This window comes from Prenolepis imparis, unplaced genomic scaffold, assembly GCF_030444845.1.
Source record: "Prenolepis imparis isolate NDT839.2.m4 unplaced genomic scaffold, iyPreImpa1.0 SCAF_13, whole genome shotgun sequence".
Taxonomy (NCBI): domain Eukaryota; kingdom Metazoa; phylum Arthropoda; class Insecta; order Hymenoptera; family Formicidae; genus Prenolepis; species Prenolepis imparis.
In genome coordinates, this window is record NW_028141171.1 from 11,961,891 (window position 1) to 11,977,732 (window position 15,842).

Below are 15,842 nucleotides of genomic sequence, written 5' to 3' on the forward strand. Positions count from 1 at the left end.
TTAATCATATATCTGATATTTAAATTTTTATAAAGAAAAAATATTTTATGGAAAAAATGTCATTTTTTACACAAATTATTTTTTAATGGCATAGTAAGATTGTAGGATATATTAAAACCCTAATTTAATTTATTATCAATTATATCATATATGCATTTTCTCTTTATTATCAGACTATCATAGTATATATTTAGATAGATTAAATTTTTAAGTTAAAGAAAATATATGTGTATATAAATATATATATATAGCTCATTCATCTAACGTATCAGAGATAGTGCGTAGCATTAGAGAATTTGATATTGCCAAACTAATTATCTGTAATGTAAATTTTACATCAGTGTTTAAGAATAAAGTCTGCCTTATAATAAATTTTTGTATTACATGAATAGACGCGTGGATTATGATTATAATCTATTTTTATAATTAACTTTTATATTTTTGTATGAATGTTTGTGCATAATCAGAATATATTACACACACATACATACACATGTCGCTAATAATGAAACATTTTCTTTTAATATTTTCTGATAGATAATAATTTGAAAAGGAAACAAACTTTAAGTGAATAATAAATATTTGAGTTATGCGTCTTGTACAGGAAAACAAATATAGAATTTTAGAAATAAAATAAGATGATGTCTCTGTAGAGATGAATGTCTAGAATTCGTCGTGCATAATATGTTGCTTACGACTCTGTAAGTTTCCAACGAAAGTACATAAAAGGGACCACCAGTTAAAACAATCGGTCTCTGTGCTTGCATCATAATCATTCGCACTAATAGACCAATACTTTTGCAATATTTTAATTGTTTTTCGAAATTATTTTCTGAATTTTCTAATTGATCTTTTCTCTCTTTAAATATCACAAGCTCCCATCCACAAAAATATACTGATTGTGCAATTTGTAAGCCCTAAAATGAAATAAAAGTTAAAATTAATATAACATGTTTGACGAATTAATACAATTTCTGTACATTGTTCTAATTTAAAAACTCTTGATACAGTAGAAACATGAGAATTTTTACAAGTTTAGCATATATAAAACAAACCAAATATTGAAGTCGAGTGGCAGAAAAACAGAAGAAATATAATTGAATATTAGCGGCTAAAAAGTATTCGATCAAACCCCATAATTTGAAGATAGATTCCATATCCATCTGTCGAGATGTAAAAAATATAATTTATAATTTAATTCTTAATTTAAAATTTTTATAACGTATACTATTTAATTCTTCAACTGTTAAAAGTTAATGAACAGAATATTCAGTATATCTTAAATGCGCATATATTATCGAACATTTTATAAAATAATTCGTACCGCAACTTTAATTGTTGATGCTTCGAATGAGACTAAACAAATAAGAACTAATGTTTCGACACATTGCACGAACATTATCGGGCCGCAAAAAGTTTGCAATGTGTTTAAAAAACTAGAAAAATATATATATACATATATCTTTTAAATATAGGTAATGGCTTCTATTCTTTCACAAAAAAATGTAATCAAAATGTACATATATACTAGAGATCTCTGATTGAAAAAAATTAAATTATTATTGTAATGAATCTCGATCAGTCTGTCGATAGATCCTAATTCATGACATTGATATTATGCACTATTGCATTATAATTTCGCTATCATTTAATACGTAATTTAATGAAAATATTACTTTAAAATCTCTACATGGCATTCCACGCAATTCTTTAATTTTCTCTCGAGAATAAACATTGCTTCTGGCACGCTGTAATCCCAATAATATATTTCAATGATCGAGAGAATTTATTTTATAAAACACTCGTAATAAAATAGAGACCAGTCATACTTATCATCAAAATTGATTCTTGTCAATATTATATTGATATATTGAAATTGTGCACAGATGATCAATAGCATGGTGACGTAGAAACAATCAAAGCAAACAATTCCAAGCGAAGAAGATACTCCGCCGATGATCTGCATAAGATACAGACAAATATAATTATAAATATTATCGGTGTTAAAAGGATACCATGCGAGAAACGGCAAATTTCTTGTGATAAATGTATGATTTGTTGAATTCATCTCCTTTAATGCCCAAGATCCTAAGAGCAATGGATTGGCACACCAATGTAAAGTACCATAAATGCATGTACTTGTCCATCCATATATGAAATAACTGGAATATCGACGTGCGTTTTCCATTTCATTTTTGTATATTTGACATCCTGATGAAAAGATCTACTTTAGTACATACAATTAAAAAAAATATTATACTTATATAATATTGAAACACACGAATTGAATTCTCAAATCAACGTGGAAAATTATGTCAAAAATATTTATTAAGAGTTTAAGAAACATTAAAATCATGTGCGATATAATTAATAAGATAATTTATTTTGTTCTTACGTCTTAAAAACATTGTTCGTTATATTTAAAAAATTTTATATTTTCTTTTTAAAATAGCATGTTATTGATATTGTTGTCGTTTTTCCTTTTTCTTCGGTTTTATGTTAAAAAAGAAATGTTATTTAAAAAACAATAATATAAAGTTTCTTTAAACTCGATCAATATTTTTTTTTTAAATTAGCTGATTAAAGCGTTAATTTATTAATATAATTAAAAAATAATATGGTGCGCCGTATGGGATCCGTGGATTAAAAATTTTAATTTTCAGTATTTTGAAACGCGCCAAAAATTATTCGTTTACATATTTCAACAGTACATTGCCTGCACATTATGTTGGTACCTTCAGCATACCAGCCTATAAATTTTTTGATCAAATATACGTAAAATAAATCCGCGCCGTATGGGGTCCGCGGCTTAATAATTTCAATTTTCATTATTATAAAACAAGCCAAAAATTAATCTTGTATATATTTTAACTGTACATTATATGCACATTATGATGGTACCATCAGCATACCAGCGTACAAACTTTTTGATCTAATATACGTAAAATGAATCCGCGCCGTATGGGATCCGCGGTTTAAAAATTTCAATTTTCAATATTTTAAAACGAGCCAAAAATTAATCTTGTATATATTTTAACTGTACATTATATGCACATTATGATGGTACCATCAGCATACCAGCGTACAAACTTTTTGATCTAATATACGTAAAATGAATCCGCGCCGTATGGGATCCGCGGTTTAAAAATTTTAATTTTCAGTATTTTAAAACGCGCCAAAAATTATTCGTTTACATATTTCAACAGTACATTGCCTGCACATTATGTTGGTACCTTCAGCATACCAGCCTACAAACTTTTTGATCAAATTTACGTAAAATGAATCCGCGCCGTATGGGATCCGCGGTTTAAAAATTTTAATTTTCAATATTTTAAAACGAGCCAAAAATTAATCTTGTATATATTTTAACTGTACATTATATGCACATTATGATGGTACCATCAGCATACCAGCGTACAAACTTTTTGATCTAATATACGTAAAATGAATCCGCGCCGTATGGGGTCCGCGGCTTAATAATTTCAATTTTCATTATTATAAAACGAGCCAAAAATTAATCTTGTATATATTTCAACAGTACATTGCCTTCACATTATGGTGGTACGTGGTACCATCAGCACACCGAGCCGAGCCGAGCTTCGAGCTCGCACGCCATACATACGCTGCGACCCCCACCACTACGACTTGGCCATCGGCCATCTTGTCGCATCATGACGTGTTACGCGCCATACATACGCTGCGTCCCCCACCACTACGACTTGGGACTCGGCCATCTTGTCGCAACGTGTGACGTGTTGCGCGTCGCGCGTCCCGTAACTGGCAGTGGCAGTCCGGCAGTCCGATAGTAATGTTGTTGTTGAGTGCATTTTCGATTGTTCGTGATCGACATTTGTACGCTCATCGCCGGTCCGCGGCAGTACGAGCGTGAGTTTAGTGTTTTTACGTGCTTAATTATCGTATAAATTTGATCGCGTCGCGCAATCATGTACCGACATCGTGATCGTGATCGCACGTACGAGTCTATTATACGGGCGTGTCCATTATGCGACGCGACGCCATTACACGGGCGGTTCGATTTACCGAATTACTGTTGCGTTTTTGACACGAATTTCCGGAGTCTTTAGGCTTTGGCGATCCGCGATTTCTACGCGTTGAATTGTGAAATACATAGATAACATAGTGAAATGTAAGTGTCCATTTCTTGGAATATCGGCGACTCCTGAGTGCGTCGTGAAGTAGTCGCCGCATCATCGTCGTTCGATGAGGTTATGCCCACCACCGATAAGTGGGCCTCGATAAAAGCGGTGACGCGAGAACAGAGCATCGGTTCTATTCGCGCGCGAATAAGCTTTCGCGATTCTCGCGTTTTACCGAAACGCGTCGAAAATGTGATATTTAAAATCCAGGCGTCGCCGTTCTCGTCGCGAACGAAAAAAAGTAACGCGAGTGCAAGTGTTTCGAAGCTTCTACGAGGAGGAGGCCCTGGGTGGCATCGGGTGACAATGGGGCAACTGTGAGGTATGTAAAATACCTACTTAAAAACATTTTCTTCTAAATTACATTGAGATATTCGACCATTTCCAGACTTTTAAACGCCCTACACACACACACACACACACACACACACTCTCTCTCTCTCTCTCTCTCTCTCTCTCTCTCTCTCTCTCTCTCTCTCTCTCTCTCTCTCTCTCTCTCTCTCTCTCTCTCTCACACACACACACACACACACATGTATATACATAATTTGAATATTTTGTTTTCAGATCAATTTGCTGTGTACTACAACTCTGCTATTGCACGTATCGGTGAGTAAGAAATTGTTAATTTTAATCGAGTTGATAATATTATGACATCCCTTCCTAAAAAAGGCATTCCATTCTACATGTCAAGCTATCATCGAATTTCTTATCGCGGAGATTTATGGCTTTTAGTTACTCGTACAAATTTCTTTCGTACATGTACTTATACACGCGAATATATCGTCGGTGTAATTTCGAGCATTTTCTACGAGGGTAGGAAATGAATGTATATCTTTAAATGTATCAAATCTTTTACTAAATCATCCAAAGTGTTGCTCTTTCTTATAATATCAAATTTATAAAATTTTTCGTCACTAAACTATTGAAACTATTGAACACACAATTCATTATTTTAATTCATACTTTTACGATAAATTTATATTACAAATTTTTTATAATTTATAATGTTTATTCGATCAATTTCTATGTCAATATGGAACTATTATTGATAGCTTAATCGCACGCAGTTAGTTAACAAAAAGTTGATTTTAGAAACAAGATTAATAAAAAATAAAATTAAAACATGATATTCTTAATTGAAAATTTAACTTGCATACAAAACTGAACTATTTCGCATTATAGAACTAATTTGCATTATATTATACTTGCGCATTAATTTTTTTAATTATGCGGACAAAAGAATATTTAAACAAAGCAACTATATATAGAAATAGCTCAATATGTGCCATCTCGAAATCCATATATTACGAAACACAAACATTTTGTCTCTTTGTGACAAAACTTCTGTAGATATTCTTCTTCATATACAAGGAATTTACTATAATGCAGTAGATTTACAGCGGTGTATACATTGATGTTTTGTAGGAAATTTTATTTTTTTTTTACATAACTACGACACAAGCGCGTGCCATTCCTCGATTTTGTATAAAAAAGAATATTTTTATATAAAATTTGTTTAAACTTGATCAATATTTTTTGACAGAAATCAACTGCGATTAAAGCGTTAATTTGTTAATTAAATTTTAAAATAAAAATGTTATAAAAAATAAAATAGTAATATTATAAATAATATGTTATACTTTAAACTCGAATAATATTTCTTGATAGAAATCAGCTGATAACTGTCAAAAAATATTAATCAAGTTTAAAGAATTATGAGATATTATTAAAACATATTATTATTCTAAATTTTATAACATATTTTTATTTAAAAAAATTAATTAGCAAATTAACGCTTCAATCGGCTGATTTCTGTCAAAAATATTAAGAAAGCGTTAATTTGCCAATTAAATTTTAAAATAGTGTAATAGGTTATAATATTTATATTCATATTTATAGTCATAAAATATGTTGTAAATAAAATATGTTATAATGTCTTATCTGCGATAAATATTTTTTGACAGAAATCAGCTGATAACTGTCGAAATATTAATCGAGTTTAAGGAATTATAACATTTTGATTTTCGGACTAGCGATATTAATATATAACTATAGAATTATAACATGTTATTTAAAACATATTATTATTTTAATTTTTATAACATATTATTATTTTAAAATTAAATTAGCAAATTAACGCTTTAGTCAGCTGATTTCTATCAAAAAATATAAATCGCAGTTAAGACATTATAATATATTATTTACAACATATTACTATTTTAATATTATAATCGATTATTATTTTAAAATTTAATTAGCAAATTAATGCTTTATTAATATTCTTTGACAGAAATCAGCTGATTAAAGCGTAAATAATATGTATGTTATAATAAACCTGTATAATAAACTCTAATAATTTTAACATATTAATTATTTTAAAACATAATTAGCAAATTAATGCCTTATATATTTTATAATATGAAATAAAATATTATATTTTATAAAATAAAAATATAAAATATATATTTTATTTAAAATACATAATATCAATCTCCGCCGTATGTGTTCGCGGCGACTGAAGAGTTCGTGACGACGATTTTTAATTTTTTTTAATCAGCTGATTTCTGTCAAAAAATATTGATCAAGTTTAAACAAATTTTATATAAAAATATCATTCTTTTTTATACAAAATCGAGGAATGGCACGTGCTTGTGTTGTAGTTATGTAAAAAAAGAGTAAAATTTCCCACAAAACACCAATTAAAAAAAATTGTTTAAACGAGCAAAATATACATCGCTTATACTATATATATTTTCGCTTATATTAAATATCGCTTATATTATATATATTTCGATACTATATTATATACAGATTATTTTTATATCGTAGACATACAGGCGTACAAATTCTTTTATTTAATACACATAATATAAGAATGCGCCGCATAAGGTCCGCGGCGACATAGTGTCGACTTCTAATATTTTAAGACGAGCCAATAATTCATCTTTTGTAGATTTCGATAGTACATTGCTTGCAGAATATTGTCGTACCAAACAGACACCAGCGTACAAATTCTTTAATTTAATATACATAATATAAGAATGCGTCACATATTATAGGATCCGTGGCCCATATTTTGGATCTTCTTTTATCAATAAAGGATTATTTTTATTATTGATAAAAGAAGATCCAGAATATGGGCCATTGTGTCGACATTTGATATTTTAAGACAAGCCAAAAATCCATTGAAATATACGAGCGATGAATTTTTGACTATAGCCTTTAAATATTAAACATCGACACTGGGTCGGCGCGGACACTATACGGTGCTTTCTTATATTATGTAAATTAAATAAAAGAATTTGTACGCTGGTGTCTGCTTGGTACCAAAATATTCTGCAGACAATGTACAATTGAAATATGCAGCAAATGAATTTTTGGCTCGCCTGAAAATATTTATAATCGATACTTTTGTTGCCGCGTACCATATGCGGCGCATTCTTATATTATGTAAATTAAATAAAAGAATTTGTACGCTGGTGTCTGCTTGGTACCAAAATATTCTGCAGACAATGTACAATTGAAATATGCAGCAAATGAATTTTTGGCTCGCCTGAAAATATTTATAATCGATACTTTGTTGCCGCGGACCCCTATACTGCGCATACATAAATTATGTATAATTAATGAAAGAATTTGTACGCTGGTGTCTGCTTGGTACCAAAATATTCTGCAGACAATGTACAATTGAAATATGCAGCAAATGAATTTTTGGCTTACCTGAAAATATTTATAATTGATACTTTGTTGTCGCGGACCTTTTACTGCGCATACATAAATTATGTATAATTAATGAAAGAATTAGTAGGCTCTTATCTGTTTTGTATAAAAATAATTTATTTACAATATATCAAAATATACAAACGATGAATTTATGGCTTTTCTAAATATAGTAATATATGTAATATAAAAATGTACTCCATAGGGCCCGCGGGGACATAGTGTTTTTTAATATTTTAAGACGAACCAAAAATTTATCTCATATATTTCGATAGTACATTGTTTGCAGAATATTGTCGTACCAAGCAGACACCAGAGTAGAAATTCTTTTATTTAACATACATAATATAACAATGCTCTGCGTAGGGTCCGCAGCGACATAGTGTCGACTTTTAATATTTTTAGACGAGCCAAAATTAAAATATTCAGTTTGTCAAAAATAAAATTAAATAAAATAATATTGTTTTAAATAATATATCATAATTCTTTAACTCGATTAATATTTTTGACAGTTATTAGCTGATTTTTGTCAAAAAATATTATTAAAGCGTTAATTTGCTAATTAAATTTTAAAATAATAGGTTATAAAAATTAAAATAGTAATATGTTGTAAATAAAATGTTATAGTACTATAAACTCGATTAATATTTTTTGACAGTTGTCAACTGATTTCTGTAAAAAAATATTCGAGTTGAAAGTATTATAACATTATTTATAACATTATTATTTTAATTTTTATAACATACTTTTATTTTAAAATTTAATTATCTAATTAACACTTTAATTAGCTGATTTCTGTCAAAAAATATTAATCAAGTTAAAACAAACTTTATATAAAAATATATCATTCTTTTTCATATAAAATCAAGGAATGGCGCGTGCATAGCGCGCGTATGTGTTGGTCTACTAGAAATAAATTAAATATTATCTTGTTCCATATGAAATGTCCGTTTTTGCAATATAAACTTTTTAAAGCTTTCTTTGTCAATAAAAATCATTATATTTGTACATGTTTTATATATCATTTTAAAGCTCAAAATTTGTCTTTTTATATCTGATTTTATTCTTTGATTTAACTGATTTCGAATGTATTTTTTTCAACATTTTTTTCAGTATTAATAAACGTGATTTTCGCGTGCTTTTTTTGTATGAGTGGAAATGTGGCCATAATGTTGCAACAGCCGCTCGAAACATTAATGCTGCATTCGGTGAGAACTCTGTCAACGAACGCACCAGTATAAAAAATTTTAAGGATCCGCTTCAACCTTTAATGCTTCAATTCTTAATGTCATAAATGAGTCTCAGATCCTCGATTGTCATTTGCGAGGCTTTTATTTCGAAATTTAAATTTTTTATATTGTTGCGTTTGTTGACAGAGTTCTCGCCGAATGTAGCATTAATGTGTCGAGCGGTTGCTGCAACATTATGGCCATTTTTCTACTCATACAAAACATGCACGCAAAAATCACTTTTATTCATACTGAGAAAAATGTTGAAAAAAATACATTCAAAATCAATTAAATCGAAGAATAAAATCAGATATAAAAAGGCAAATTTTGAGCTTTAAAATGATATATAAAACATGTACAAATATAAAGATTTTTATTGACAGAAAGCTTTAAAAAGTACATTGCAAAATCGGATATTTCATATGGAACAACCTAATATACATATATGTATATTGACACACAGTAATGAATAATTATTGATCTACCTTCTTCGCTGTCATCGATTTGTTGGCAAAGTACGTGACATTTTTCCAACTTTATCGCAATATCGACAATTTGGCGATTTTTTTTTATACAGTAGCACCATTTCATTAAGCCCACCAAATGCATGCATATTACTCCGATGATATTGGCAAATACTTTGAGATCGTTGTTCATCATAAGTGCCACAATTTCCGAGAGCAGAACCAGAAAATTTCCCAAAATGAAGACAGTTGTTGCTGCCGTTGAAAACAACATTTTATTTAGCGAAAACGAGTCGACGTGCCAAATCCGGCCATATCCAAATATTACAAGCAAGTACGACATGTAATACTCCACAGACATTATGTCTCTTCTTTTAAAAATCTCCATCTGATCATTGTTTTTGCCATTCATACCTAAGAGAAAGAAAGAGTGAGAGAGAGAGGGGGGAGGAGAAAAAGGGCATAAATTCCGAAAAATCTGAATGTGAAATCTTATGTGCAGCTGCGATGCATTCGCGCAAAAAAGATACGATGGTTACGTGCAAGTACGCTTGGGATACTCGACTCTTGTTTCGCATATTCCCCGGATACATGTACACCGGACAATTACGTACGTTACGTCAGACGACCTGAGAATTGCGTATGTACATATATGTACATACATGCACGGCCCGGTCAAGATACGGCGCGGTGTAGCTTTATCGTTAAATTATACATTTGTCATCGGCAAACAAGAAGATGAAAAGCTTCTAGATTCGAGTAAATATTTATTTCGCGAAAAATATCGCGGTCGACTCGCCATGTGCAACGATAAGGGATTTGCATGTAAGATTTTTCGAACCTCGATTTGACCTCGTGATTGGCTTGCGTTGATGTCGATATAATTTGACAATTGTATAATACACGTTATAATAATAACACATAAATTATGTAAACGCATCATTAAAAAGAGATATATTGTTGTATTAATCTAATATTTAAACTAACGTATAAAATAATTTTTTAAGGATAATATTATATTTATCAGACGTACCAATTGGCTACTGACAAGTATCCAAATGAAGAAGAACTTTTGTCTAAAAGTTGTTAAATTTTAATCGTACGAAACAGAATGACGAACTTGTCACGACAGTCCTGAATCTGACGAGTGTCCAATTTTGAGACTTTATGACATACGTACGATAAAATTTGATCGTACGGATAGCCGCATGCGTATTAGCGATATGCGTAGCTAATCAATATATAAATATAAATAATATCAACCTATGGAAAGATCAATTATTCACGATCTCCTTCTCCCTCTGCACTGCACATAGTAATCTTCTGGTCGCACGCAAACGGATACAAAGGACACTCGTGCTTATGTCTCCATATAGAGAGTTAATTTTCGTTCTGTACATACAGTCACCCTGTACTTAGGGTACAATTTATCCGAAAGTTTCGGAACTGTTTCTCGGCAATTGCAACGCGCGCATCTCAACGCAGTCCCTCTCCCCGGGTCTAGGCATGATTTATGCAAGCAAATAAATGTCACCGAGACGTGTCATTAGACCGGTTCGTTTGAAATGCAAATAGCATTTGCAGCGCGCATCTGATACGCTCTTCAATTAAGTGTCCGCGTAAACTTTTCTCGTGGTCCGGGCGAGAAGTTCGCAGAGGCACGCTTTGAAGTCCGGATATAGATTCTCGCCGAGTACAGAGAGTCGAGCGTGAAACTCGATATCAAATTACACGCTCTCTCGAGCCGCCACCGGAAGTAAAGTTGCCGGCTCCCCTAGCTCTCTGGTTAATCTTCGGACCCTAACTCCCTCGCTTCCTGGTTGTCGACAGTATCGCGTCAACTGCATCGCTCGTTACATCGGACACGAGGGTGCGTAATCGCGTTTCGCTCTTAATCTAATTGAAATATATAGCGTTTTGATGTGAGTACTTTTTACTTACCGACGCGCTTTCAATCTTTATATTTATCGTCGAACGAATGAAATATCAAAAGGTTTTCAATCCATGCATCTCTTTGAGATACAAGTACAAGAGAACAAGAAGTTAAAATTATAGAAATATTTTATCTCGGAAAGTATAAATCATATATTTTACTATATAAAATAGCTTATATATATATATTTAATTTATTATTTGTTTGAAGAAGAACGAAAAAAACTTGAGCAATCTTTAGAGTCAATCTTTCCTCAATTAATGAGTTTTAAAAATTCATCTTGTGCGTAAAAACTTCTTCTCATCTACCAACTTTAACGGTGATAAGAAAGAGATATGTTGTTGTTTTTTATTATAGATTTAAAGCATATTTCAGGGAGAGAATGTTTGTACGTATTTTATATTCACTCTATCCACTATCCCCCTTTCTTGGTCGCTTTATGTGAGTGCTTGTACTCGCGTGGACTCGAGTCTGTGTTGGTAATATGATGGATTCATGTGAACGCAACCGGAATGGTCGGGCCGAGTTTTCGGAAGTATCGAACGGGTTCCATGTCTCACTCGGTCCCTTCCCCTGTTCCCGTGGTCCCCTCGTCCCGTTGGTCCCGAAGAACTCTACTTTGGTGATGGTATCCTGCCGCCCGTGTTGTCCGACACGTTGCCGAATTTTGGCAATGATTGATGGCTATTAAGGACCGGGCTAAACCCGTTCCGCTTGTATATACGCGCGTCGAACTTTTCATGGCATATAATATACACATACTCATATGCTATATTTGTGATCGTAATTAAAGCGAAAATAGTGCATAGTGTGAATCCAGCCAGGGCTGGATCAACATTTCACTAGTACCCGCCGAAATATCGCGATACGAGAAGTCGCGAAAACGTGGAAAAATTTTTCGTAATTATCTATTTAAAATTTATCATTATACGCACAAGAGAAAAATATATCAAGTCCATAAAAAGAAAAACTATTTGATTATAATTTGTGCAAGCTTGAAAGTGCGTGACAGCGCGACATAAAGATGTAGCGCTTTTATCATATTTTCACAGATTATTTAATATTTAATATATAAATTAATTACAGAGATTGTGCTGTAGTGTAATTTAATTTTAAATTTTAATTCTTGTGTGTATCGGTAGTTATTCTAGCTAGCTCTATTCTTCAGTGAAATTCGATTCCTTTCAGTCGTATTCAAGCAAGCCAAAAGGTGAGTTGCACAATCGGCGTGTATTTCTCTCGGAGTAATCAAGTTAAAGTGCATCGATTGCGGCTTCGCTTTCAGAGACATCAGTTGCATTGAGTGTAGCGGTACTTGATGGAATTACAGTTGACGAAGGGTTCGAAGGGGCGGACGAGAGAGAGATCGATGCTCGCCAGTAGGAGAGGCGAGCGAGTCGATGAAAAGGTCAAAGGTTTCAGGTGTGTTTGCGCACGGCTGGTACAGGTGCAGCCTCTTCCGCGGCTCTGCTCGCCGTTGCAACAGCAACATACATGACTCTTTATTAACAACAATTAACATTTGGTCTATTGTTCATACGAAGATATCTTTCGTCGACAACGCGCAACATCGCTTGACTGTCGCGGCTGAAATAGCATCATCCTATCCTGATTTGACGCTGTTGATATAGTTGATATCCGAGTGGCATCGATACATTTGAGGGAATCAGTAGTGATCTTGACGTAAATTTGCAAGATTGTCATAGTAGTAAAATGTAATATTGTGATTGCAAAATAATGTTCTAATAACATACAGATCATTTCTGATTTACTGGTATATCTACAAGTACTCTGGCTTTTATTACATGGTAATAGTACCTTATAAATTAAGAATAAAACTAATAATTAACAAAACGTAAAATAAATGCTTTAATATAATTTATTTATATTATTTATCGACATTTATTTCCTTCGTTATATATTAGCTTATGTAATTTGTATTTTATAAAAATTTGCCAATATCAATATTGATTCCACATAATTAGAAATACATTTAAATTATAGAAACTCTTTTATTATTGTTTAACAGGATTTTTTTAAACAATACAATAGACAATAAATAGGCAATAGTTAAATAATTAATTCTGTACTATATTTTCACATTACAATTGTTATCAACTCTCTGAAAATCTCTTCTCTTTTAAACCAAGTTCGTTCTCCATCTCGAGGCGGTAACACGTGGACGAGACAGGCCTTTTAAAAATCTGCGTGCTTCCCGTATGAACGACCAATTGTCAATTCATTCATAGTGAGCTTGAACGGGACCGAATGTGTCGCAAACGGCCGACTGATAAGGTTCGCGGGTAGCAGGCTAACATACATGGTAGCAAGATACGAGGTGCGGTGATCTCGGGCGGGCGACCTCGCAAAGACTGCAAGGACAAGCGACACGACTAACTCGTCCATCGTGCTCTCCCGTTCCAAAGATTTACCAGTCTCCGGTTATGTTTGATGCACCATTATGTTTTCGATTACGGTAGGTTAGTTGCATCCGTAACGTCATCTCTGTCGTCAGCAGCATGTCGCTGATACGTCAAAGACAGTGAAACACGTAATCATTCGCGTTGCGTGGAGAACTCGAACGTCATTGGTAACGCCGTTCGTTGACCGGCGATACATGGATGAAGAACGCTCGAAAACGCATTTATTGTCATGCAACGAAGAGATAATTTCGCTTTTAGGTTGCTTCATATATACACATTTCCATAGCACGAATAATAACACGATTAATAATAGCTGATATTGCGCGGATATAAAATTTTAACTCAATGTTAAAAAAAATTCATGTTGATGTTGCTTCTTTCTTATGTATGTTTCAATTTCTTTTCAATTGTCCTTTGCAGTATATAAAATACTAGAACAACACAAGCGCGCGCTACACGCGCGACATTCCTCTATTTTATATAAAAAAGAATGATATCATTATATAAAGTTTGTTTACATTTGATTAATATTTTTTGACAGAAATCAGCTGATTAAAGCGTTAATTTGCCAATTAAATTTTAAAATAAAAATATGTTATAAAAATTAAAATAATAATGTTATAAATAATATGTTATAATACATTAAACTCGAATAATATTTTTTGATAGAAATCAGCTGATAACTGTCAAAAAATATTAATCGAGTTGAAAGTACTATTAATATATTATTTAAAACACATTATTATTTTAACTTTTATAACATATTCTTATTTCAAAAATTAATTAGCAAATTAACGCTTTAATCAGATGATTTCTGTCAAAAAATATTAATAGCGTTAATTTGCTAATTAAATTTTAAAATAATAATATGTTATTATGCCTTATCTGCGATTAATATTTTTTGACAGAAATCAGCTGATAACTGTCAAAAATATTAATTGAGTTTAAGGAATTATAACATATTATTTAAAACATTATTATTTGAATTTTTATAACATATTTTTATTTTAAAATTTAATTAAACAAATTAACATCTTATTAATATTTTTTGACAGAAATCAGTTGATTAAAACGTTAATTTGCTAATAAATTAAATTAAATAATATATAATATATATAATATAAAATATTGTGTAATAGACAAAAATATAATTTAAAGTTATAATACAGTAAATAAGATTATATTCAATATTATATTCAATTTTTTGATTTTTTTTTCCAATATATATTAATTGTCGAAATTTTGTAAATGATTTAATATGAATGATAGAATTTCATAAAACATTCTGAATGATGTTAATGTTATTTAATAATAATAATGATATATTTATGCTATCTTTTTTGACATTGCAGTTAGATAATGAAGAATGTTCTTCGTCGGTTTTATCATTATTCTGCTGATAATGGCTGATTGTATATTTATTGCAGACAGTACATTGAATGCAGATAAATTGATTAGTAAAAGATAACGAATTGGTAAAGTCGACACCGGGGATATTTTTGTAGCAGCAAAACAGAAGTGGCAGAAGCTAAACTTTACTTGGCTTCTATGCATATGATTATTGTAATGTCAGTGTCGTCGCAGCGATATATCTCGCACACACAAATTTATTTAAATATTTTTTATATCTTTTATCATTTCTATAATTTATTAATGCAGAATAGAGGAACGGAGGAATAATGCTAAGATAAAGTGATGAAATTTCTCTACTCTGCGTTACTAAATTACATTTCATATGTTTTATATTGAACTGTTTCGTATTTTCTATTCTTATTTTCTGTTCTCTATTTTCCATATATAAATTTATTATTTAAATTTTTATTAAAATAAAGTTGAAAATAAGTTAATATATTAAGAATAAATTTGGAATAAAATTTTAAAAAATAATTTGAAAAAAAGATAAATATGGATGC

At 31.2% G+C, this 15,842-nt stretch overlaps 1 protein-coding gene across 1 annotated transcript; it reads right to left on the reverse strand.

The window, feature by feature from the left end:
• Positions 1-252: 252 nt before the first annotated feature.
• On the reverse strand, positions 253-10,718 carry LOC145944547 (odorant receptor 13a-like). The gene is made up of 8 exons (XM_083052935.1): positions 10,607-10,718; positions 9,595-9,987; positions 1,830-2,211; positions 1,677-1,748; positions 1,325-1,436; positions 1,056-1,163; positions 696-917; positions 253-318 (listed from the first exon to the last, which is right to left on the reverse strand). Exons 2-8 carry the CDS (start codon positions 9,983-9,985, stop codon positions 253-255), a joined length of 1,353 nt encoding a protein of 450 aa, XP_082909061.1. The 5' UTR covers positions 9,986-9,987; positions 10,607-10,718.
• Positions 10,719-15,842: the final 5,124 nt, after the last annotated feature.

Excerpts from the sequence above, each read along its gene's own strand:
- LOC145944547 (XM_083052935.1), bottom strand. The coding sequence starts at position 9,985 with ATGAATGGCAAAAACAATGATCAGATGGAGATTTTTAAAAGAAGAGAC. Across the intron at positions 1,164-1,324 it reads CATCAACAATTAAAGTTGCG|ATGGATATGGAATCTATCTT; the intron begins GTACGAATTATT and ends ACATCTCGACAG. Across the intron at positions 319-695 it reads CGTTGGAAACTTACAGAGTC|ATAATTAGTTTGGCAATATC; the intron begins GTAAGCAACATA and ends TTTACATTACAG.